The following is a 25,614-nucleotide window of genomic DNA, read 5'->3' as shown; positions in this document are numbered from 1 at the left end:
ACAGAACATCTTAAGATCCAAACACATCCAAACTGAGTAGAGAGATCAGCCAAAATGGTGGAGTAGAAAGTCCTTCATCCCACCTCACTTCAAGAGCACACCAAAATCACAACTATCTGAAGAACAACCATCAGTGAAAAAGACCAGAACTTACCAGAAAATATCTTCTATAAACTAAAGGCAAAGAAGGAACCACATCAAGATGGAAGGAGGGACAGACTCACAATATAATCAAATCCCATATGCCCCTAGGTGGGCAACCTACAAACTGGAAAATAATTATACTGCAGAGGTTCTCCCATGGGAGTAAAACCTGAGCCCAACATCAGGCTCCACAGCCCAGGGATCTGGCACTGGAAAGACAAGCCCCCAGAACATTTGGTTCTGAATGTCAGTGGGACTTAACTGCAGGAGTTCCAAAAGGACTGGAAGAAATAGACACTACACTCTTAAAGGACACACACAAAAATCTCACATGCACCAGGACTCAGGGCAAAAGCAACAATTTAATAGAAGCCTGGGGCAGATATACCTGCTGGTTTTCGAGAGTTTCCTAGAGAGATGGAGGGTGGCTGCAGCTTACCCTAGGGGTACAGATACTGGTGGCAGAAGTAGGGAACATCCAGCCACAAGAACAGTCCTGGGGGCTGAAATCTTGGAACATTAGAGCCAAGACTTGGTCCCACTGAACAGCCTATAGACACCAGAGTAGGAGCACCATAGGCCAAACGACTAACTGGACAGGGCATGGCCCCACCCATCAGAAGATAGACTGCCTAAAGATTACAGAGTTCACAGCCACCTCTGGACATGTGTCTAAACATGGCCCAGCCATCAGAGGGCCAAGACCCAATTCCAACCACCAGTAGACAGGCATGACCCTCCTTACCTGCAAACCTACACAAGCCTCTAGAGCAGCCTCACCCACCAGGGAGCAGATACTAGAAGCAAGAAAACTACAATCCCAACAATGTAGAACAGATCCTACCTTGGGGCCAGCTAGGCCCTGGCTCTGCCACTGACAGGCCAATACAACATTAGTATTTGCATCATAGGAATGTCAGAGGAGAAGAGAAAGAGAAAGAGCCCAAGAAAATATTTGAAGAGACAATAGGTGAAAATCTCCCTAACCTGAGAAAGGAAATAGTTACCCAAATCCAGGAAGCCCAGAGAGTCCCATACAGGATTAACCCAAAGAGGAATATGCCAAGACACATTGTAATCAAAATGACAAAAAGATAAAGATAGATTATTCACAGTATCTGTAGAGTGATGAAAGGTAAAACCTACAATCAAGAATACTTCACCCAATAATAGCCAGGACATGGAAGCAGCCTAGATGCCCATCAGCAGATGAATGGATAAGGAAGCTGTGGTACATATACACCATGGAATATTACTCAGCCATTAAAAAGAATTCATTTGAACCAGTCCTAATGAGATGGATGAAGCTGGAGCCCATTATACAGAGTGAAGTAAGCCAGAAAGATAAAGAACATTACAGCATACTAACACATATATATGGAATTTAGAAAGATGGTAATGATAACCCTATATGCAAAACAGAAAAAGAGAAACAGAAATACAGAACAGACTTTTGAACTCTGTGGGAGAATGTGAGGGTGGGATATTTCAAAAGAACAGCATGTATACTATCTATGGTGAAACAGATCACCAGCCCAGGTGGGATGCATGAGACAAGTGCTCCGGCCTGGTGCACTGGGAAGACCCAGAGGAATCGGGTGGAGAGGGAGGTGGGAGGGGGGATCGGGATTGGGAATACATGTAAATCCATGGCTGATTCATATCAATGTATGACAAAACCCACTGGGAAAAAAAAATAATAATAATAAAAAAAATTAAAAAAAAAAAAAAAGAATACTTCACCCAAAGGCTGTCATTCAAATTTGATGGAGAAATCAAAAGCTTTATATACAAGCAAAAGATAAAATAATTCAGTACCAACAAACCAGCTTTACAATAAATATCAAAGGAACTTCTCTAGGCAAAAAAAGAAAAGATCACAACTAGAAACAAGAAAATTACAGAGTGAAAAATCTCACCAGTAAAGGCAAACATATAGTACTACATACAGTAACTACAAACCAAAAATCTGTAATAGGTATTCCCACAAAAAAGAAAAAGGAATCCAAACATAATGGTAAAGATAGTCATAAACTCACAAGAGAAGAGAACAACAGAAGAAGGGGGGGGGGGAGACCTACAAAAGTGAATTCCAAATAATAAACAAAATAGCAATAAGAATATACATATTGATAATTACTTTAAATATAAACAGACTAAATGCTTCAACCAAAAGACAAAGACTGGCTTGCTGGATACAAAAACAAGACCTATATATATATTGCCTACAAAAAACTCACTTCATATCTAGATGAAAGTGAGGGGATGGTTAAAGATACTTCACATAAATAGGAATCAGAAGAAAGTAGGAGTAGCAATACTTATATCAGAACAAAATAGGTTTTAAAATAAAGACATTTACAAGAGACATAGAAGGAGATTACATAATGATCAAGAGATCAATCTAAGATCTAATAATTATAAATATGTATGCATCCAACATAAAAACACCTCAATATATAAGGAAACTATTAACAGGCATGAAGGAAGAAATTGACAGTAATACAATAACAGTATGGGACTTTAACACCCCTCTTACATCAATGGACAAATAGATCATCCAGATAGAAAATCAATAAAGAAACACAGGCCTTAAATAACACATTAAACCAATGTAAATTGTATTTACAGTGCATTCCATCCAAAAGCAACAGAATGCACATTCTTCTCAAGTGCACATGAAACATTCTCTAGGATTGATCACATGTTGAGCCACAAAGCAAGCCTTAGTAAATTTAAGAAAACTGAAACACCAAACAACTTTTCTGACCATAACACTATGAGATTAGAACTCAACTACAAGAAAAATAAAATTATTACAAAAAACTGGGATGACCCAGAGGGATAGGATGGGGAGGGAGGTGGGAGGGGGGGTTCAGGATGGGGAACACATGTAAACCCATGGCTCATTCATATCAATGTATGGCAAAAACCACTACAATATTGTAAAGTAATTAGCCTCCAACTAATATAAATAAACGAAAAAAAAAAATACAAGTGGAGGGTAAACAATATACTACTAAACTAACAATGGATCATTGAAGAAATCAAGGAGGAAATAAAAAAAATACCTGGAGGCAAATACTAACAAAATAAAAACAAACCATAACAAAAAAAATGACAATACAAACTTCTGGGACACAGCGAAAGCAGTTCTAAGAGGGAAGTTTATAGTGATACAACCTTACCTCAGGAAACAAGAAACATCTCAAATAAATAAACTAACCTTACACCTAAAGCAACTAGACAAAGAAGAACAAAAAAACCCAAATGATAACTCTTTGTTAATAGAAGCAAAGAAATCACAAATATCAGAGCGGAAATAAATGAAATCAAGATTAAAGAGAAATAGAAAATATCAATGAAACCAAAAGCTGGTGTTTATTTTTAAAGATAAACAAAACTGATAAACCTTTGGCCAGACTCAACAAGAAAAAAAGCTCAAATTAATCAGAAATTAAAAAGGACAAATTGTAACTGATGCCACAGAAATACAAAGGATCATAAAACTACTACAAGCAACTATACACCAATAAAGTAGACAAATTCTTAGAAAGGTACAATTTCCCAAAACTGAACCAGGAAGAAATAGAAAGTATGAACAGACTAATTACCAGTACTGAAGGTGAATCAGTAATTTTAAAACTCCTACAAACAAAAGTCCAGGATTAGCTGCCTCACAGGCAAATTCTAACAAATATTTAGAGATGAATAAACACCCATATTTCTGAAACTAGTCCAGAAAAAACTGCAAAGTAAAGAACAATTCTGAACTTGTTCTATGAGGCCACCATCACCCTGATACTAAAACTAGACAAAGATATCACACAAAAAAAGAAAATTACAAGCCAATATCACTCATAAACATAGATGCAAAAATTCTCAACAAAATTCTAGCAAATAATGTTCAGCTGAAACTATTACATCGTTAATCAGCTATACTTCAATACAAAATAGTTTTTTTAAAAAAGAAAACAAAAACACTAATTCAAAAAGAAAAAATTGCTAGCAAATTAGCTCCAATAATCCATTAAAAAGATTATACAACATAATCAAGTGGGATTTATCTCAAGCATGCAAGAGTTTTTCAATAGCCACAAATCAATCAGTGTGATACATCATATTAACAAATTAAAGAATAAAAACCATATGATCATCTCAATACATGTAAGGAAAGCTTTTGAAAAAACTCAACACCCATTCATAATAATAATAATTAAAAAAAACTCCCCAGAAAGTGGGCATAGATGGAACATGCCTCAACATAATAAAGGCTATATATAACAAACCCACATCTAATATCATATTCAATGGTGAAAAATTGAAAGCATTTACTCTAAGATCAGGAACAAGACAAGGATGTTCACTCTCACTACTCTTATTCAACACAGTTTTAGAAGGTCTAGCCAAGCAATCAGGAAAGAAAAAGAAAAAAAAAAGGAACCCAAATTGGAAAAGAAGGAGTAAAACTGCTAATCATTTGCAGATAACAACAAAAATCATAATGATACCACTAGGAAACCACTAGAGCTAATCAATGAATTTGGTAAAGTTCCAGGATACAAAATTAAGATACAGAAATCTGCTGCATTTCTATACACTAATAACAAAGTATCAGAAAGAAAAATTCAGGAAACAATTCCATATACCATAGGATCAAAACAATAACCAAAAACCTTGGAATAAATCTACCTAAGGAGGCAAAACCTATAAAACACTGATAAAAGAAACCTAAGACCACACAGACAGAAAGATATACTCTATTCTTGAATTGGAAGAATCAATATTGCTAACATAAACTCTTAGAGGATACCTCACGCAGAACATATAAATTTATCAATATATTTTAGATCCATCTCCTAGAGCAACAGAAACAAAAGCAAAAATAAACAAATGGAATCTAATGAAAGGCTTTTTCACAGAAAAGGAAATCATCAACAAAATGAAAAAGCAACCTACTGAATAGGACAAAATATTTGCATATGATGAGACTGATGAAAAATTAATTTCCAGAATATAAATTAATTATACATAATTGTACTGTATAACTTATACTTCTCAGTATAAAGAAAAAAACAGCCCAATCAAAAAATGGGCAGATGACGTAAATAGACATTTCTCCAAAGAAGACATATATTGGTCAACAGGCACATGAAAAGATGCTCAACATCACTAATTATTACACAAATGCAGATCAAAACTACAGTGAGGTATTATGTCACACCTGGCAAAATGGTCATCATCAAAAATCTATAACTAATAAATGCTGGAGAGGGTGTGATGAAAAGGGAACCCTCTGTTGGTGGGAATGTAAATTGATACAGCCACTTTGGAAAACAGTATGGAGATTTCTTTAAAAACTAGGAATAAAACTCCCATATGATCTAGCAATCCCATTCCTGGGCATATATCCAGAAAATTCAATAACTCTAAAAGATATGTGACACTATTTATAAAAGCCAAGGCATAGAAACAACCTAATTGTTCATTGATAAATGAATGGATAAAGAAAATGCAGTGCATACACACAATGGACTATTACCCAACCATGAAGAATGATGAAATAATGCCATTTGTAGCAACATAGACGAACTAAGTAAACTTAGTGAAGTAAGTCATACAGAGAAAAATTAATACTGTATGGTACCATTTATATGTGGAATCTAACATATGACACAAATAAACTTATTTTTAAAAACAGGAACAGACTAACAAACATAGGAAACAAATTTGTGGTTCCCAAAGGGAAAAGGGAAGGAAGGAATAAATTGGGAATCTGACATTAACAGATACAGAGTACTGTATATAAAATAGGTAAACAGAAAGGACCTACTATATATAGCACAGGGATCTATATTCAATAACTTCTAATAACCTATAATGGAAAAGAATCTTTAAAAGATACATACATGTACATATTTTATATATGTATTGGCTTCCCTGGTGGCTCAGAGCTTAAAGCGTCTGCCTGCAATGCAGGAGACCTGGGTTCGATCCCTAGGTGGGGAAGATCCCCTGGAGAAGGAAATGGCAACCCACTCCAGTATTCTTGCCTGGAGAATCCCGTGGATGGAGGAGCCTGGTGGGCTACAGTCCAAGGGGTTGCAAAGAGTTGGACACAACTGAGCGACTTCACTTTCACTTTCACTTTATATATGTATACATAACTGAATCACTCCACTTTTCATCTGATATGTTGTAAATCAACTATGAAAGTGTTGTGTGTTAGCCACTCAGTCCTGTCCTACTCTTTGTGACCCCATGGACTGTAATCTGCAGGCAGATTCTTTAACATCTGAGCTACCAGGGAAGGCCAATTGAAAAAAAAAAAGAAAGACAGAGAGAAGAGAAATGACAGAATCCTTTCAAGTTTACCCACAACAATCCAGGTCCAATTTGTCAAACATGCTTTCTAAAATTAGTTGGGGAAATGATAGATTTTTGTAAAGTTAAAATTTGAAATTACTAAATACCCTTTTACCCAGAAATGCTGAAGAAGCTGAACTTGAACAGTTCTATGACGACCTATAAGACATTCTAGAACTAACACCCAATAAAGATGTCCTTTTCATTATAGGGGACTGGAATGTAAAAGTAGGAAGTCAAGAAACACCTGGAGTAACAGGCAAATTTGGCCTTGGAGTACAGAATGAAGCAGGGCAAAGGCTAATAGAGTTCTTCCAAGAGAACGCACTGGTCATAGCAAACACACTCTTCCAACAACACAAGAGAAGACTACACATGGACATCACCAGATGGTCGACACCCAAATCAGATTGATTATATTCTTTGCACCCAAAGATGGAGAAGCTCTATACAGTCTGGAAAAAGAAGACCTGGAGCTGACTGTGGCTCAGATCATGAACTGCTTATTGCCAAATACAGACTGAAATTGAAGAAAGTGGAGAAAACCGCCACCATTCAAGTATGACCTAAATCAAATCCCTTATGGACTATACAGTGGAAGTGAGAAATAGATTTAAGGAAATAGATCTGATAGACACAGTGCCTGATGAACCATGGATGAAGGTTCATGACATTGTAGAAGAGACAGGAATCAAGACCATCCCCAAGAAAAAGAAATACAAAAAAGCAAAATGGCTGTCTAAGGAGGCCTTAAAACAGCTGTGAAAAGAAGGGAAGTGAAAAGCAAATGAGAAAAGGATTTGAATGCAGAGTTCCAAAGAGTAGCAAGGAGACATAAGAAAGCCTTCCTCAGCGATCAATGCAAAGAAATAGAGGAAAACAACAGAGTGGGAAAGACTGGAGATCTCTTCCAGAAAATTAGAGATACCAAGGGAACATTTCATGCAAAAATGGGCTCAATAAAGGACAGAAACGGTATGGACCTAACAGAAGCAGAAGATATTAAGAGGTGGCAAGAATACACAGAAGAAATGAACAAAAAACGATCTCCACGACCCAGATAATCACAATGGTGTGATCACTCACCTAGAGCCAGACATCCTGGAATGTGAAGTCAGGTGGGCCTTAGGAAGCATCACTATGAACAAGGCTAGTGGAGGTGATGGAATTCCAGTTGAGCTATTTCAAATCCTGAAAGATGATGCTGTGAAAGGGCTACACTTAATATGCCAACAAATTTGGAAAACTCAGTAGTGGCCACAGGGCTGGAAAACGTCAGTTTTCATCCCAATCCCAAAGAAAGGCAATGCCAAAGAATGCTCAAACTACCGCACAATTGCCCTCATCTCACACGCTAGTAAAGTAATGCTTAAAATTCTCCAAACCAGGCTTCACAATACATGAACCGTAAACTTCCAGATGTCCAAGCTGGATTTAGAAAAGGCACAGGAACCGGAGATCAAATTGCCAACATCTGCTGGATCATCAAAAAAGCAAGAAAGTTCCAGAAAAACGTCTATTTCTGCTTTATTGACTATGCCAAAGCCTTTGACTGTGTGGATCACAATAAACTGTGGAAAATTCTGAAAGAGATGGGAATACCAGACCATCTGACCTGCCTCTTGAGAAACCTATATGCAGGTTAGAAAGCAACAGTTAGATCAGGACATGGAACAGACTGGTTCCAAATAGGAAAAGGAGTACTTCAAGGCTGTATATTGTCACCCTGCTTATTTAACTTATATGCAGAGTACATCATGAGAAACTCTGGGCTGGAGGAAGCACAAGCTGGAATTAAGATTGCCGGGAAAAATATCAATAATCTCAGATGTGCAGATGACACCACCCTTATGGCAGAAAGTAAAGAACTAAAGAGCCTCTTGATGAAAGTGAAAGAGGAGAGTGAAAAAGTTGGCTTAAAGCTTAACATTCAGAAAACTAAGATCATGGCATCCAGTCCCATCACTTCATGGCAAATAGATGGGGAAACAGTGTCAGATTTTATTTTTCTGGGCTCCAAAATCACTGCAGACAGTGATTGCAGCCATGAACTTAAAAGACGCTTACTCCTTGGGATGAAAGCTATGACCAACCTAGATAGCATATTGAAAAGCAGAGACATTACTTTGTCAACAAAGGTCTATCTGGTCAAGGCTATGGTTTTTCCAGTGGTCATGTATGGATGTGAGAGTTGGACTATAAAGAAAGCTGAGCGCTGAAGAATTGATGCTTTTGAACTGCAGTGTTGGAGAAGACTCTTGAGAGTCCCTTGGACTGAAAGGAGATCCAACCAGTCCACCCTAAAGGAGATCAGTCCTGGGTGTTCATTGGAAGGACTGATGCTGAAGCTGAAACTCCAAAACTTTGGCCATCTCATGCGTAGAGTTGAATCACTGGAAAAGACCCTGATGCTGGGAGGGATTGGGGGCAGGAGGAGAAGGGGCTGACAGAGGATGAGATGGCTGAATGGCATCACCGACTCGATGGATATGAGTTTGGGTAAACTCTGGGAGTTGTTGATGGACAGGGAGGCCTGGCGTGCTGCGATTCATGGGGTCACAAAGAGACTGACACGACTGAGTGACTGAACTAACTAAATATTTAAAGGTAATAAAAAAATTAATCCATGATTCTGACTATAACTAAAAGCACTGCTGCTGATTTAGACATGTATAATTATTTATGTGAGAAAATATATTTAAGTACTAGTCCACATGCACTGCAATACCTGTTCAAATATCTTTTTGTAGGATGGAAAGAAATGACTGCATTATTTTTCTTATGATGCCTTCAAGATTCTCTTCTTTTTGGTTACATCTTCAATCAAAGAGAGTGAAGGATAAGATTACTCACTGAATCAAAAGAACACTTCCATAATATCCACTTAAAGTTCAGAAAAAATCATTAACTAATTGTTCACTTAAAAATCCCCAAATCAGGGACTTAGACTGAAAATCACCCAGGGCAGATGCTCTTTTTTCTACTGAGTTGTTAACAACACACTGCTGTATAACACTGTCTTCCCTCAATGGCAGGTTTAGAGGCAGGATTTTCCCATCATGAGGAGCATGACTGTATTTGGAATAACATATAGATAAAGATTTTTAAACACATAACAAGTCTAAAATAGACTTTCCAGGTGTTCAAGAAGTTGAAACATTTCCCTCCCCATTTCCCCATGGAACTGTTAGTCCATAAGTTGTGTCCATGTCTTTGAGACCCCATAGACTGTGATTCTATACATGGACATCACCAGATGGTCAATACTGAAATCAGATTGATTATATCCTTTGCAGCCAGCTCTTTTGTGCAGGAGAAGCTCTATATAGTCAGCAAAAGCAAGACCAGGAACTGATTGTGGCTCATATCATGAGCTCCTTATTGCAAAATTCAGATTTAAATTGAAGAAAATTGGGAAAACCACGAGACCATTCAGGTATGAACTGAATCAAATCCTTTATGAGTATACAGTGGAAGTGACAAATAGATTCAAGGATTAGATCTGATAGAAGGAGTGCATGAAAATCTATGGACAGAGGTTCATAACATTGTACAGGAGGTGGTGACTAAAAGCATCCCCAAGAAAAAGAATCACAAAAAGGCAAAAAGGTTGTCTAAGGAGGCCTGACAAATAGCTGGGTAGAGAAGAGAAGTCAAAAGCAAAAGGAGACAAGAAAAGATACATACATCTGAATGCAGAGTTCCAATGAATAGCAAGAAGAGATAAGAAAGTCTTATGAAGTGAACAGTGCAAAGAAACAGAGGAAAACAATAGAATGGGAAAGATTAGGGATCACTTCAAGAAAATTAGAGATACCAAGGGAAAATTTCATGCAAAGATGGGCACAATAAATGACAGAAATGGTAGGAACCTAACAAAAGCAGAATATATTAAGAAGAGGTCACAAGAATACACAGAACTGTGGAGGGAAAGTCTTAATGATCCAGATAAGCACGATGGTGTGATCACTCACCTGGAGCCAGATATCCTGGAGTGTGAAGTCACATGGGCTTCACATGAAGAATTACTATGAACAAAACTGGTGGATGTGATGGAATTCCAGCTGAGCTATTTCAAATCCTAAAGGATGATGCTGTGAAAGTGCTGCACTCAATATGTCAGCAAATTTGGAAAACTCAGCAGTGACAACAGGACTAGAAAAGGTCAGGTTTCATTCCAGTTTCAAATAAGGGCAATGTCAAAGAATGTTCAAATTACTGCACAACTGCATTCATTTCACATGCTAACAAAGTAATGCTCAAAATCCTTCAAGCTACACTTCAATAGTACATGAACCAGGAACTTTCAGATGTATAAGATATATTTAGAAAAGGCAGAGGAACCAGAGATCAAATGGCCAACATCCAGTGGATCAAAGAAAAAGCAAAAGAATTCCAGAAAAACATCTACTTCTGCTTCATTGACTATGCCAAACCTTTGATTGTGTGGATCACAATGAACTGTGGAAAATTCTTCAAGAGATGGGAATACCAGACCATCTTACCTGCCTCCTGAGAAACCTGCATGGAGGTCAAGAAGCAACAGTTAGAACTTGACACAGAACAAGGAACTTGTTCCAAATTGGGAAAGGAATGCCTCAAGACTATATCATCACCCTGCTTATTTAACTATATTCAGAGTACATCATGTGAAATGCCAGGCTGGATGAAGCACAAGATGGAATCAAGATTGCTGGGAGAAATATCAATAACCTCAGATATGTAGATAACACCACCCTTATGGCAGAAAATGAAAAGGAACTAAAGAGCCTCTTGATAAAGGTGAAAGAGGAGAGTGAAAAAAATTAAAACTTTTTCACTTAAACTCAAGGCTTAAAACTCAACATTGAAAAAACAAAGATCATGGCACCTGGTCCCATCACTTTACGGCAAATAGATGGGAGACAATGGAAACAATGACACTCTTTATTTTCTTGGGCTCCAAAATCACCATGGACAGTGACTGCAGCCATGAAATTAAAAGATGCTTGCTCCTTGGAAGAAAAGCTATGACATACCTAGACAGTGTAATAAAAAGAAGAGACATAACTTTGACAACAAAGGTCTGCCTAGCCAAAGCTATGGTTTTTCCCATAGTCATGTATGGATGTGAGTGTTGAGGGCATAAAGAAGTCTGAGCACTGAAGAATTGATGCTTTTCAACTGTGGTGTTGGAGAAGACTCTCAAGAGTCCCTTGGACTACAAGAAGATCAAACTAGTCAATCCTAAAGGAAATCAGTCCTGAATATTCATTGGAACAACTGATGCTGAAGCTGAAACTCCAAAACTTTGGCCACCTGATATGAAGAACTGACTCATTGGAAAAGACCCTGATGCTGGGAAAGATTGAAGGCAGGAGGAGAAGGAGACGACAGAGGATGAGATGGTTGGATGGCATCACCAACTCGATGAACATGTATTTGAGTAAGCTCTGGGAGTTGATGATGGACAGGAAGCCTGGTGTGCTGCGGTCCATGGGGTCACAAAAAGTCAAGCACGAGTGAATGACTGAACAGCAACAACAATACCGTCTTCCATAATGTCTGTATCAGTTTACATTTGCACCAACAGTGCAACAGGGTTCCCTTTTCTCCACACGCTCTCCAGCATTTATCGTTTGTGGACTTTTGGATGACGGCCATTCTGACCAACTTAAGATGACACCTCATTTTGGTTTTGATTTGCATTTCTCTAATAATAACCGAGGATGAGCAACTTTCCATGTGTTTATTAGCCACTTATGTATCTTCTTTTGAGAAATATCTGTTTAGGTCTTCAGCCCACTTTTTGATTAGGTTGTTTGCTTTTTTGGTATTGAGCTACATGAGCTGCTTGTATATTTTGGAGATTAATTCTTGGTCAGTTGTTCTAGCTTGAAGGATTTGAGCATATCCTAGCTAGCATATGAAATGAGTGCAATAGTACCGTAGTTTGAACATTCTTTAGCATTGCCCTTCTTTGGGATTGGAATGAAAAGTAATCCCATGGGATACAATCTATTAAAATACAGTTGCAAAAAAATAAAGGAAAGGAAAATTCTTCCAGAACACAGAACTTGATTTTATAATAGCTTTGTACTCAACAACCTCTTAATAAATTTCCACTCAAAGTGTACTTGGAAGCTTGTCATCTTTTTTCCTATATATTAGAGTTTCACCTGAGGGAGAAATTTCTGAAAATTAATCCTGGTTACCAAGAATGAAAAAAACATTCAACAGATCACAGTTAGTTTCATGACAACATTATTTATGAAGGAAACATCATTGCTTATGTTCAACCTACTGTCAAAATATTTGTAACATGCTTCTAAAAGGCCCAGAGAGAAGCGTGTGTAGAGATTACCAAGGGAAACAATGAAAGTGCTGGCTTCCCTCTTCATTCCCTAACACACTTTCTGAGATGAGTTTTGGCACCCAGACTGTCCCTGGTGGTTCAAGAAAGCATTTCAGTATCATCAAGGGTCTGGATACTGAGCTGAGTTTGCTGTAAGCTTAGAGATGATTGTTTTTTTTTTTTTTAAATCAGTTTTATTTCCTAAATTCCTCTCACATTCCCACTGGCGTGATTTCATTTTGAAAATATTTCATCTTTAAGATACAGAACAGTTTTTAGAAATTTTTTGAAAATAAGGGCAACAACTTACATAATTGACTATGAAAAAGAAATACACCACAGGGCTATGCCTATAAGTGTCTGTGTTGTGTGTACATGTGAATTGAGATCTCCAATCTACAGCTGTATTAAATTTGGGATCTGTATCTTTTCTATACAGAATCATAGGATATTGACATGACATTTTAAAAAAAAAAAAGAATCAATCCATTGTCTGCAATTATTTACATTTTCAAACACCTTGAAGACAGGGACGTTTTCTCTAGTGCTTGGGTCCACAAATAACAACTAGTAGATGACCAATAGAGTGAAAAGGCCCCCCACTTCTTACATGTTAAAATCTGAGGCCAAGAAGAAAAGTGACTGGCACAGCTCTTCCAAAGTTATGTTTCAGTAGAACTGGGATGTCACAGCATCTTCACCTACATCCCAACTCTCTGTCCAATAATAGTTTTTAAATGTCTACTGATGTTTTAAAATGTATGAATTCCTCCTCTTTAGTTCATAAAGATCTAAGTTTGTGAAGTAAAGCTACTATCAGATATAAAATATTTAACCCACATAACTTCTTGAAAGCATAAATAACCCCCAGGGAAATGTATTAGTTGTTTAACAGTTTCAGTTCCTTGATTGACAGACAACAGAACTTGGAAGCTTGAATAGTCTGGATCTATGAACTGCAACTTCCAAAGAACCACTATATGTGGTTTGCTCTTCATGCTATCACATACAAGAAAGAAAGTCCACCACAAATAATTTATTACAAATTCTACTTTTGAAAATAAACTATAAAAAGGAGTTTAACTTAACCCATCTCTAAAAGAGCAAATAAATAATTTTTGACCCCTAAACATTTTGGGCAAACTAGATCTGTCTTTGCAGTACTTATTTGGGCTTCTATTTTCTTGAAGGAATGAAGTCCTGCTGAGAGATACAAGGAGAGGGAGGCAAGATAAACACGAGCGTGCTGGCTGCTCTAAGATGAGCAACCTCAAAGATTTAAACTTGGCCCCAAATACTTGAAAAATAAATGAATCAGCATATGGAGAAGCCTACAGGTCTTGAACATGAAGAGCCTGGTTAACTGTGGTCATGAACACTCAGAAGCTGTGATGAAAGAAATCCAGTCCCACTTAATGCTCCAAACTTTATGACTGTAGTTTTTGCATTAACTGACAAAGTGGAACAACTTCACAGCCACAATAGCATAGACTCCTCCAATCACTTTCTCTCTTGTTTCATAGTAAGACGACATCTGTGTGGGCCTTTGTAGGTTATTATCCTGTGTTTTATCCAGTGCCTGAACTAAACAAGTGCTGAATAAATCTGCACAGGATACTACCCTAAACAGTCTTATTTAATTCTCACAAAAGTCTTATGAAACAAGGAGGGCAGCCATTATTCCCATCTTACAGAAGACGAAGTTCCCAGACACCATGTCATCATCATCACTAAGGTTCATTAGGCACTGACCATGTGCTAAGCCCTTTGAATGTATTAACCTGTTTAATTTCCATGGTATGGTATGTGATATAGTTTGTGATATGGTAGATTGTTTTACAGGTAAGAAAACAAAGACACAGAGAAATTAACACATAAGCATTAACATAACTACTATCAGCTATCACAATTAGGAACTAGCACCAGGACTGGACCTAGGAAGGTGGCTCCAGAGTCCATGCTTATATCATGACAATATCATGCCTTGGTATTTGACTGCCCAAGTAGTATCCACTTGCTTTGGGCTTGGTCACATGACTAGTTGATGGCCAGCCCAATACTACTTCCATCCTCCCTCCAGCCCACCTCCCTACCTCAGTAGGTCCTGTCAATCATCACCTGCAAAAACAAAGCTGCCCTGGGCCTCAGCACAAGTCTAATTAACTGGACAGAGTGAGCATGTTCAATTAACTGATGAACTAACTCTTCATAGAAACCCAAGTCAGGAGGATACCTTCCAAAGACAGGTGAAAGGCCTCAAGGTGGAGGCATCAACCACTGGTAAACCTCCAGGGACACTCATATTCGAAATTTACTATTGAAGATTCACATGTTAGGTAACACAAAGCCTCTTATATGCGATTGGAAGTCATTACCTTATTAGGAAAACCTCATAGTTGGAGAACATGTCAGAGCTGTGTGATTCCAGGAATGAAAGGGCAATGAAAGAAAGAAACATACAGCCTGTGTCCTATAGGAAGATTACTTGTAAGAAGGTTCTTCATATAGGACAACCTAACTTAATGCTATTTAATAGTCCATGTTTTAGCAACTAGTCAAGGACATTTAAATATGTTTACATCAAATATAGGGTGTTTCCCTCTTACACTGTTGGTGGGGATGCTAACTAGTACAGCCACTATGGAGAATGCTGTGGAGATTCCTTAAAAAACTGGAAATAGAACTGCCATATGACCCAGCAATCCCACCGCTGGGCATACACACTGAGGAAACCAGAATTGAAAGAGACACATGCACCCCAATGTTCTTTACAGTACTGTTTACAATACCTAGGACATGAAAGCTACCTAGATGTTCATCAACAGACAAATAGATAAGGAAGTTATGATACATATACACAATGGAATATTACTCAGCTCTAAAAAAAATGCATTTTAGTCAGTTCAAATGAGGTGGATGAAACTGGAGTCTATTATACAGAGTGAAGTAAGTCAGAAAGAGAAACACCAATACAGAATATTAACACATATATATGGAATTTAGAAAGATGCTAATGACAATCCTATATGCAAGGCAGCAAAAGAGACACAGATGTAAAGAACAGGCTCTTGGACTATGTGGGAGAAGGCAAGGGTGGGATGATCTGAGAAAATAGAATTGAAACATGTATATTACCATATGTAAAATAGATGATCAGTGCAAGTTCAATAAATGAAGCGGGGCACTCAAAGCTGGTACTTGGGACAATCCTAAGGGATGGGTTGGAGAGGGAGGTGGGAGGGGATTCAGGATAAAGGGACAATTGTGCACCCGTGGCTGATTCATGTTGATGTATGGCAAGACCACCACAATATTGTAAATTAATTATCCTCTGATTAAAATAAATACATTTTTTAAACCAAATATATGGTATTTCATAAGCCACACAACAAATGGACTCCTAAATCATTCTGCTAAGTGAACATTAATTTATCTTCCCCCACACACATAAATGAAAAGCTTATATGGGCCTATATTCAAATTTTCTCTAGTAAGAGAAAAATATCAGTGAAGATTTTTGTAGAAAATGAATCAACACGCACAGTGATTTCTTCCAAGCATCTCTTCCATTTTCAAATACCAGAACATGGCAAAGCACTAAATGTGTTAAGATATATTTACTGAGAAACTTGGCGTCTGACTTACCCGCTGGATTTCTATCAAAGAACAATACCGGAGCTCTCAAAATGGACTTCAACATTTTGTTGTGCAAAGTTTGTGAAGAATTGACAAGGATGTACAATGCCAACAGAGATCTTGTGACACCAAAAAGGAGACTAGTTACAGTTAAACCTGAAATAAAGAAATGCCACTCATAACATAAAATCTCTGCCTTTTCTTCAATGATACTGAAGTACAGCAGGTAGTTTATGAAGATATTATGTATTTTCCACTAAAAAAAGAATTTATGTATAAATTTTATATATAGAATGTGAAATAAATAAGTTTAGATACATATATAGAATGGATTCTGTAAGAGTTTAACACATTCACAAGATACATTTATTAAAAAGAATATGAAAATCAGTATTTTCCTTTCACTAAACAGAAACCACATGTGAAGAAAAAATGAGGTGTAAACTACAATTTCACTCTAGGCTTTCCAAACTAAATTTGCAAGTTCTAATAAAAACTCAGAAGAAAAATTAATTATAAAAAGTAGTTAATCATTCTTTCTCCATGTTTCAAATCTCACTATTTACAAAATTTTCCATAATGTGAAATTGTGGTATGCTTTGGTACCAGCATGTGAATTAACAGGAAACAGGAGAAATTATTTCATTTCATTGCACAAAATATGCAGTAGCTTTAAAAAATAGGAAAATACCACACTAAGTTACAAGTAGGAAATGTCATAAATACTTGAATTGCAAGAAAAGACAAATTATATCTTAACACAAGATAATTAACCTAAAAGAGCATCTAATCTCACTGTTTTATAGAAACAAAAAGCATTTGTAAATGCACATAATTATTTAACTTTTTTATTAATGACATAAATGAGTATTTACTATGCATATAAAAATTAAAATAGCCCTCCAAACATCTCTTGAACCCATGATACTAAGGAAACTGGAAATCACTTCTGTTATAAATATTCCATCAAGTATTTTTTCTCCTTCAGCTTTTCACATCACTGTTATTCCAACTCTGGAAGCTGTTCAAATTCCTGAATTCTAACAACAGGCATTTGCCTTAGCCCACTATCCTAAATGAATATACAATAGAATCTTTTCCTTCTTCCTTTAAGCGCCCACGGTCCACCAATTCAGAAGGTAAACAGCTAACGGATTTAGGTTTCTTAGCAAGTGATCAACAAAAGAAATACAAATTTCAATGAATGGGTTCTTACAAAGATATAATTCACTCTATCTTTGCAGAAAGTTAGTATGTGTGTTTCTTGTGCAAATATTTTAAAATTTTATTTATTACTTTTTAAAAATATTTTAAAATTTTAGATGAGGATTTCCTTTTGAAAGTATGAAATGCTATACATATTCTAGGCACTTCTGTGAAAACAGAGCCATGTTAATTAATATTAGTCTGGCAAGCCAGATGTTAAATTAATCACACAATTGGAGGTGCAATAACATTGTGATCTCAAGGTAAGAAAGAGAAGGAATCCTAATTAATTCCCAGACACTGGATTTCTCCCTACTTAGCTTCTCTTAAGTAATTGGTGAAGCCCAAGGGATGAGTAGTGTGGCAAAGGGGAGTTTGCATACCTGCAAGGAAATAGTGCTTTTGTTTGGGGGCCCTTGCTGCCAGAGGAATTCATCTAAGTTCAATAAAAGACAGGGTTTATTCAGACAGAACTGCAAAAATTCAAACCACAGGGTGGGGATCCATTTCTAATCCCCTTGTACATCCATATAATAAGATTTAGGTAAAGCAACCCATTAGAATAGACAGTAGCACATGTTTCCAGTGGCTGGTTTTCTGAATGTTCAGTTCTAGTTTAACTTCCAAAATCCAGTACACAGCAAATTAAGAGTCTTCATTCACCTTCTTCTAGTAGATTTTTAAAATAATTATTCCAATTAATTCATAGAGTAAATCCGACTGAGACTCTTATTTGTTGAGGTATTTCTGAATTTCTCCTAGAAGTCCTAGTTGCTCACACAGGCTCCTTGTAAGCACCTCAGACTCTAGTATAACAGACCAGATGATTCGGCTTTACCTGAAAAAATTCCTAAGTACCAGTTCAGATCAAGCGTCTCCGTTATATTTCCTTTTTCAAGTGCCATGATATTCAGAGTATCCTGTTTATTTGCCCTATGGAATAGGGAAGAAAAAAATATTATGCTATAGATAGAATATATATATATATATATATATAGATATAGATATAGATATAGATATAGATATAGATATATATACACCAGAAAAAAAATTAATCTTGATTTAGGAGATGAATTTAATGCTAGAAAATGATTCCTAGCTCTAAGAACCCTATGTCTCTCTACCTTATAGAGATACCATTTGAATCATGACTTTCAGTTCTCAGAACTGTCTGTGAGGAATCCTCTGAGAGTGAGACATGGGAGAGTCACAGTCCAGCAGGAACTGTGATTTTTCTTCAGGGAAACTACATGAGGGTCAGAAGAGGAGGCTGTACAATCCCCACCCCTCCCCCTGACTCTGTGGGAAAGTGAGGCTTCGTGTAGACTTTACAGCACTTTGCGTCAGAGCAGGAATCACTCACCAGTTTAAAATCCACCAATCCTGCAGGATATAGGCAACCTAGAGCAGGAAACAACAGTCACTCACACACTGACATTACTGAGCCCTCACACCCCGCTCACCAGGATGGGGGATGGGAAGGCTCCAGAACAGGGAGATGGTCCTTCCAACTCAGGTCTGTGCCAAGCCCCACATCCCAGATGACGAGAGGTCAGGGGAGGGCATGTAATAATTTAATATCTCTAAAAGGCATTCTTTTTTTTTTTTTCTAGAATCTGTCACAAACACACAACACCCATAAGCCTCACTTATTTTGCTACCCAAAGATAGCACATTTGAATGCAAATCCAAGTACATGCAAAAAATAAAAAAAAAAGTAGTAGTGTAAATGTTTGGGGTTTTGAAGGAAGACTCTTGACAGGTACTGTGATAGTCAGTTTTCTGTGTCACCTTGGCCATTCCAGTCTCTGGTCATTTAGTCAAACACTCCTCTAGATATTAATGTGAAGGTATATTATGTGGATTGTGGTTCATAAATATAATTAGTTAACGTAAGTAAAAATAACCATCAACAATGTGGTGGGCCCCATCCAGTCAGTCGAAGGCTATAAGAGCACAACCTGAAGCTTCCTGGAGGAGGAAGAAATTCTGCCTTAAGACTGCAGCTCCTGCCTGAGGTTCCAGCCTGCATGCCTGCTCTTCTGCTTTCAGATTCACCCAGGTAGATCCCACAGCTTTGTGAGCCAGTTTTTTAAAATAAATCTCTTCATAAACATAATAATAATTAAATAAATAGATACAGTATAAACAGTATGTGAATATCAAGCTAAGGGCACACACCAAAACAAATTTCCTTACTTACCTGAGCTGCTATGCTTACTAGAATAAGGAAAATGATGACAGACCAGTGAGCACCAGCTCTGAAGTAATTCTTGTAGGTCTTAAAACCAACTTTTCCTTCTAAACGTCTCTCCTCAGATAGTGTATCCTGTATATTCTCAGTCTTGGAGGGAAAAATGGCAGTGAAAGACAAAATTTTATATAATGAACTACAAAACTACATGAGTTCAACAATGCCCTAAATTGCAATTCTGTGGTGAAAACAGACACACCTCACATGCTGGTAGGAGTGCAAGATGGTCCATCTCCTATGGAGAGGGTATGGAAATATCTAGCCAAACCATATATGCATTTACTCTTGGACCCAGCCATACTACTTCTAGTAATCTATTAGAAATAAGGAAATATAATTTGCACAAGGTTATTCATTGTTGCACGGCTTTGCTTAAAGTAGCAGTGCTCTGTGATGATCTAGATGTTTGGAACAGGGGTTAGAGTGGAAAGGGAGTCCAAGAAGGAAGGGATATATGTATACATATAGTGGATTCAGTTCATTGCACAGAAAACAACACAACATTGTAAAGCAGTTATACTTCAATTAAAAAATAAATTATATGACTAAAGAATAAAAATAAGATATTATGAATTCCAGCACACGCAAAACATATCCAATTCAAATATTAATGCAGAAGTTTGTTCCAAAATAACACACAAAATGATATGTAGTTAATGATGACTTGTGTCACTCAATGATGAAAACATCAAACAGCTGGTCCTCAAAATACTAGTCAAATACAGTAAGCTGAGTTCACGCAATGAGTTGGAGTAAGGTGAGTCTGGATAGCAGGAGGACAGCATATGATCTGAATCTATGTGATTCCTGAATTTCGGTGATTCCTGCGTGTGGAATGTGAGGGACTAATCAGTGTCTGCTGTGTGTCAGGTCCTTCACACACGTTATCTCTGGTCTATCACAAACCTTCTGACACCAAGGCAAAATGTGACAATCAGTCATCTGCAGTGCCAGAACATTACAATATGTAGGGAAAATAGCTGATTTAATGTGGTCATAGCAGGATTTGATAGGAGAGGGTCTTCATAGTAAGCCTCTGGATGTAAAAGAGAAGCTGGGAGCCATTATAAACATACACCCAGGAATTCATAGCAGTGTACCCACTACTGATCTTGATAAGATTCATCATCCTATACCCAAAAGAGAACCCTGATCAGAGAGCAATTTAATTCTACCAATTCCATGGATTAAGGCCCTGGAAACTTATTTACTTTGATACAAAGATGTTATGAGAGGAGAAGACTGAACAGCCATCAAAAGCGGACAGACCAGGATATTGTAGAATGAGAAACTCACATCTTGGCCTTCTGCAGCTGCATCTTTCAACAAGGCTGTGGAAGACTGTGGAGACTGAACTGAAGACTCAGAGGTGGTCTGAGTTCTCATAGTGGGAGATTCAGGAACTGGAGATGGTTCAGCCTCCTCATTCTCCTTCTTTAAAAGGGAAGCAAAATCTACCCCGGATTTCAATAACTCAGCATAAGTCCCTTTTTGCACCATTTCACCCTAAAATAAAAATTTTTAACTTGAGAGGAATGCACTCGCATTAGATAATACTAATCTAACTTAAATAGTAATCAAGAAAAGTTAACTGGTATTAAACTATAACTTTTATAAGAAAATATTTCTTAGGTCTGGAACTATGGTTCACAAATCTAGTTCAGTTAGACACAGTTTTTATCTCTAGAAGAGTTTTTATCTCTTCTTACCATTCTTTCGAACTCTGCATTCAAATGGGAATATCTTTCCCTTTCTCCTTTGCTTTTTGCTTCTCTTCATTTCATAGCTATTTGTAAGGCCTCCTCAGACAACCATTTTGACTTTTTGCATTTCTTTTCCATGGGGATGGTCTTGATCCCTGTCTCCTATACAATGTCATGAACCTCCATCCATAGTTCATTAGGCTCTCTATCATATCTAGTCCCTTAAATCTATTTCTCACTTCCACTGTATAGTCATAAGGGATTTGATTTAGGTCATACCTGAATGGTCTAGTGGTTTTCCCTATTTTCTTCAGTTTAAGTCTGAATTTGGCAATAAGGAGTTCATGATCTGAGCCACAGTCAGCTCCCGGTCTTGTTTTTGCTGACTGTATAGAGCTTCTCCATCTTTGGCTGCAAAGAATATAATCAATCAGATTTCGGTGTTGACCATCTGGTGATGTCCATGTGTACAGTCTTCTCCTGTGTTGTTGGAAGAGGGTGTTTGCTACGACCAGTGCGTTCTCTTGGCAAAACTCTATTAGCCTTGCCCTGCTTCATTCTGTACTCCAAGGCCAAATTTGCCTGTTACTCTGGGTGTTTCTTGACTTCCTACTTTTGCATTCCAGTTCCCTATAATGAAAAGGACGTCTTTTCTGGGTGTTAGTTCTAAAAGGTCCTGTAGGTCTTCATAGAACCCTTCAACTTCAGTTTCTTCAGCATTACTGGTAGGGGCATAGGCTTGGATTACCATGATATTGAATGGTTTGCCTTGGAAATGGACAGAAATCATTCTGTCCTTTTTGAGATTGCATCCAAGAACTGCATTTCAGACTCTTTTGTTGACCATGATGGCTACTCCATTTCTTCTAAGGGATTCTTGCCCACAGTAGTAGATATAATGGTCATCTGAGTTAAATTCACCCATTCCAGTCCATTTTAGTTTGCTGATTCCTAGAATGTTGACATTCACTCTTGCCATCTCCTGTTTGACCACTTCCAATTTGCCTTGATTCATGGATCTAACAGTCCAGGTTCCTATGCAATACTGCTCTTTACAGCATCGGACCTTGCTTCTATCACCAATCACATCCACAACTGGGTATTGTTTTTGCTTTGGCTCCATCCCTTCATTCTTTCTGGAGTTATTTCTCCACTGATCTCCAGTAGCATATTGGGTACCTACAGACCTGGGGAGTTCCTCTTTCAGTATCCTATCATTTTGCCTTTTCATACTGATCATGGGGTTCTCAAGGCAAGAATACTGAAGTGGTTTTCCATTCCCTTCTCCAGTGGACCACATTCTGTCAAACCTCTCCACTGTGACCCATCCGTCTTGGGTGGCCCCACATGGCATGGCTTAGTTTCATTGAGTTAGACAAGACTGTGGTCTGCGTGATTAGATTGGCTAGTTTTCCGTGATGCACTTAGATAAGCAAAAACTATAGACGTCAGTGGAAGTATCAGTAGAGTTTTTTAAGAGAATTCAGATAAACTACATGTGACAGACAGAATTTTTAAGAACAGTCATTAGAGAAGATATTCCAGGAAACAAACTTAAGGCTGACACAGAGGTGGGCACAAGCACATCTGCATAGGTAAGAGTCACTCATCAAATCTTTGCTGACCATGTCACTGTCACAGTAGCATGTGTTCAGCTGGGACAAGACCTATAAGAAGTAGCTCTGGATAGAGAATCCACGAGCTGTGTCGTCATTGTCTTTAAAACTTCCCGAAAAAGTCAGAAAGTTCCAAACTGCAAATTCAATATTCTTTCCATTCACGTCATTAAACAAGAAGGCCATGACACTGGAGTGGTTCTAAAGCCTTGACAGCAAACCAAAACCTAACTCAGAATCAGTGAACTCAAATTTGAGAGGAGAACTTAAAAACAACCAATGACAAGCAGATAACCAGGCCTCCTCAGATCAGGCAACTGCTTAAGCTTAAACTGCCAATCTAATCAAGTTCTTTAAAAATACATGACATTTTACTTCAGTTTCCCTCCCTCCAGTTCAATTCAGTTCAATCGCTCATGTAGTGTCTGACTCTCTACAACCCCATGGACTGCAGCACTCCAGGCCTCCCTGTCCATCACCAACTCCCAGTTTACCCAAACGCATGTCCATTGAGCCAGTGATGCCATCCAACCATCACATCCTCTGTTGTCACCTTCTCTTCCCGCCTTCAACTTTATCAGAATCGGGGCCTTTTCCAATGAGTCAGTTCTTCATATCAGGAGGCTGAAGTATCGGAGTTTCAGCTTCAGCATCATTCCTTCCAATGAACACTGAGGACTGATTTCCTTGAGGATTGACTGATTGTATCTCCTTACAGTTCAAGGGACTCTCAAGAGTCTTCTCTAACACCACAGTTCAGAACCATCAATTCTTCGGTGCTCGGCTTTCTTTATGGTCCAACTCTCACATCCATACATGACTATTGGAAAAACCATAGCTTTGACTAGATGGATGTTTGTTGGCAAAGTAATGCCTTTCCTTTTTCAAATGCTATCTAGGTTGGTCATAGCTTTTCTTCCAAAGAGCAAACGTCTTTTAATTTAATGGCTGCAATCACCATCTGCAGTGATTTTGTAGCCCAGAAAAATAAAGTCTGTCACTGTTTCCACTGTTTCCCCATCTATTTGTCATAAAATGATGGGACTGGATGCCATGATTCGTTTTTTGAACGTTGAGTTTTAAGCCAACTTTTTCACTCTCCTCTTTCACTTTCATCAAGAGACTAACTCTTTAGTTCTTCTTTGCTTTCTGCCATATGGGTGGTATTATCTGCATATCTGAAGTTATTGATAAATCTGCTGGCAATCTTGATTCCAACTTGTGCTTCATCCAGCCCAGTATTTCACATGATGTACTCTGCATAGAAGTTAAATATGTAAGGTGACAATATAAAGTCTTGACGTACTCCATTCCTCACTTGGAACCAGTCTGCTGTTCCGTGTCTGGTTCTGTTTCTTCTTGACCTGCATACAGATTTCTCAGGAGGCAGGTCAGGTGGTCTATATCCATCTCCTGAAGAATTTCCCACAGTTTGTTGTGATCTAGACAAAGGCTTTAGCATAGTCAATAAAGTAGAAGTAAATGTTTTTCTGGAATTCTCTTGTTTTTTCTATGATCCAACGGATGTTGGCAATTTGATCTCTGGTTCCTCTGCCTTTTTAAAATACAGCATGGACATCTGAAAGTTCTCAGTTCATGTACTGTAGAAGCCTAGCTTGGAGAATTTTTGAGCATTACTTTGCTAGAGTGTGAGATAAGTGCAGTTGTGTGGTAGTTTGAATATTCTTTGCATTGCCTTTCTTTGAATTGGAATGATAACTGACCCTTTCCAGTCCTGTGGCCACTGCTTAGCTTTACAAATTTGCTGGCATATTGAGTGAAGCACTTTCACAGAATCATCTTTTAGGATTTAAAAGTGCTCACCTGGAATTCCATCATCGCCACTAGCTTTGTTCATAGTGAGGCTTTCTAAGGCCCACTTGACTTCACATTCCAGGATGTATGGCTCTAGGGGAGTGATCACACCATCATGGTTATCTGAGTCATTAAGATCTTTTTTCTACAGTTCTTCTGTGTACTCTTGCCACCTCTTCTTAATATCTTCTGCTTCTGTTAGGTACATACCATTTCTGTCTTTTATTGTGCCCATCTCTGCATGAAATATTCCCTTGGTATCTCTAATTTTCTTGAAGAGATCCCTAGTCTTCCCCATTGTTTTCCTCTGTTTCTTTGCACTGATCACTAAGGAAGGCTTTCTTATCTCTCCTTGCTATTCTTTGGAACTTTCATATGCAGATGCTTTCGCTATTTTCTAACCCCATGAAACAAGACACAGCTAATTCACTCAGTGGCAAACAAAATATGAGGCCAAAATTTCAGGATGCAAAACCAATCAAAAGAGGGCTTCTGGTTAAGGCAGATCAAGTAGAAAATAGTACCCCAGGGCCCTACCTT

General features: G+C 37.9%; 1 protein-coding gene across 1 annotated transcript in view; it reads right to left on the bottom strand.

The window, feature by feature from the left end:
* Window positions 1-25,614, bottom strand: part of LOC122687097 (ATP-binding cassette sub-family C member 4-like) — a 330,146-nt gene that overhangs the window by 96,531 nt on the left and 208,001 nt on the right. Inside the window, exons 15-19 of the mRNA XM_043892537.1 lie at window positions 21,237-21,446; window positions 19,890-20,030; window positions 19,050-19,087; window positions 18,525-18,619; window positions 16,490-16,636 (exon numbers count right to left, since the gene is read on the bottom strand). Of these exons, the coding sequence (XP_043748472.1) occupies window positions 16,490-16,636; window positions 18,525-18,619; window positions 19,050-19,087; window positions 19,890-20,030; window positions 21,237-21,446 (631 nt within the window). The remainder of the gene's footprint in view (window positions 1-16,489; window positions 16,637-18,524; window positions 18,620-19,049; window positions 19,088-19,889; window positions 20,031-21,236; window positions 21,447-25,614) is intronic.

Source organism: Cervus elaphus, chromosome 30, assembly GCF_910594005.1.
Source record: "Cervus elaphus chromosome 30, mCerEla1.1, whole genome shotgun sequence".
Taxonomy (NCBI): Eukaryota; Metazoa; Chordata; class Mammalia; order Artiodactyla; family Cervidae; genus Cervus; species Cervus elaphus.
Note: the sequence above shows the minus strand (reverse complement) of the source record. Positions and strands in the feature narration are given on the sequence as shown.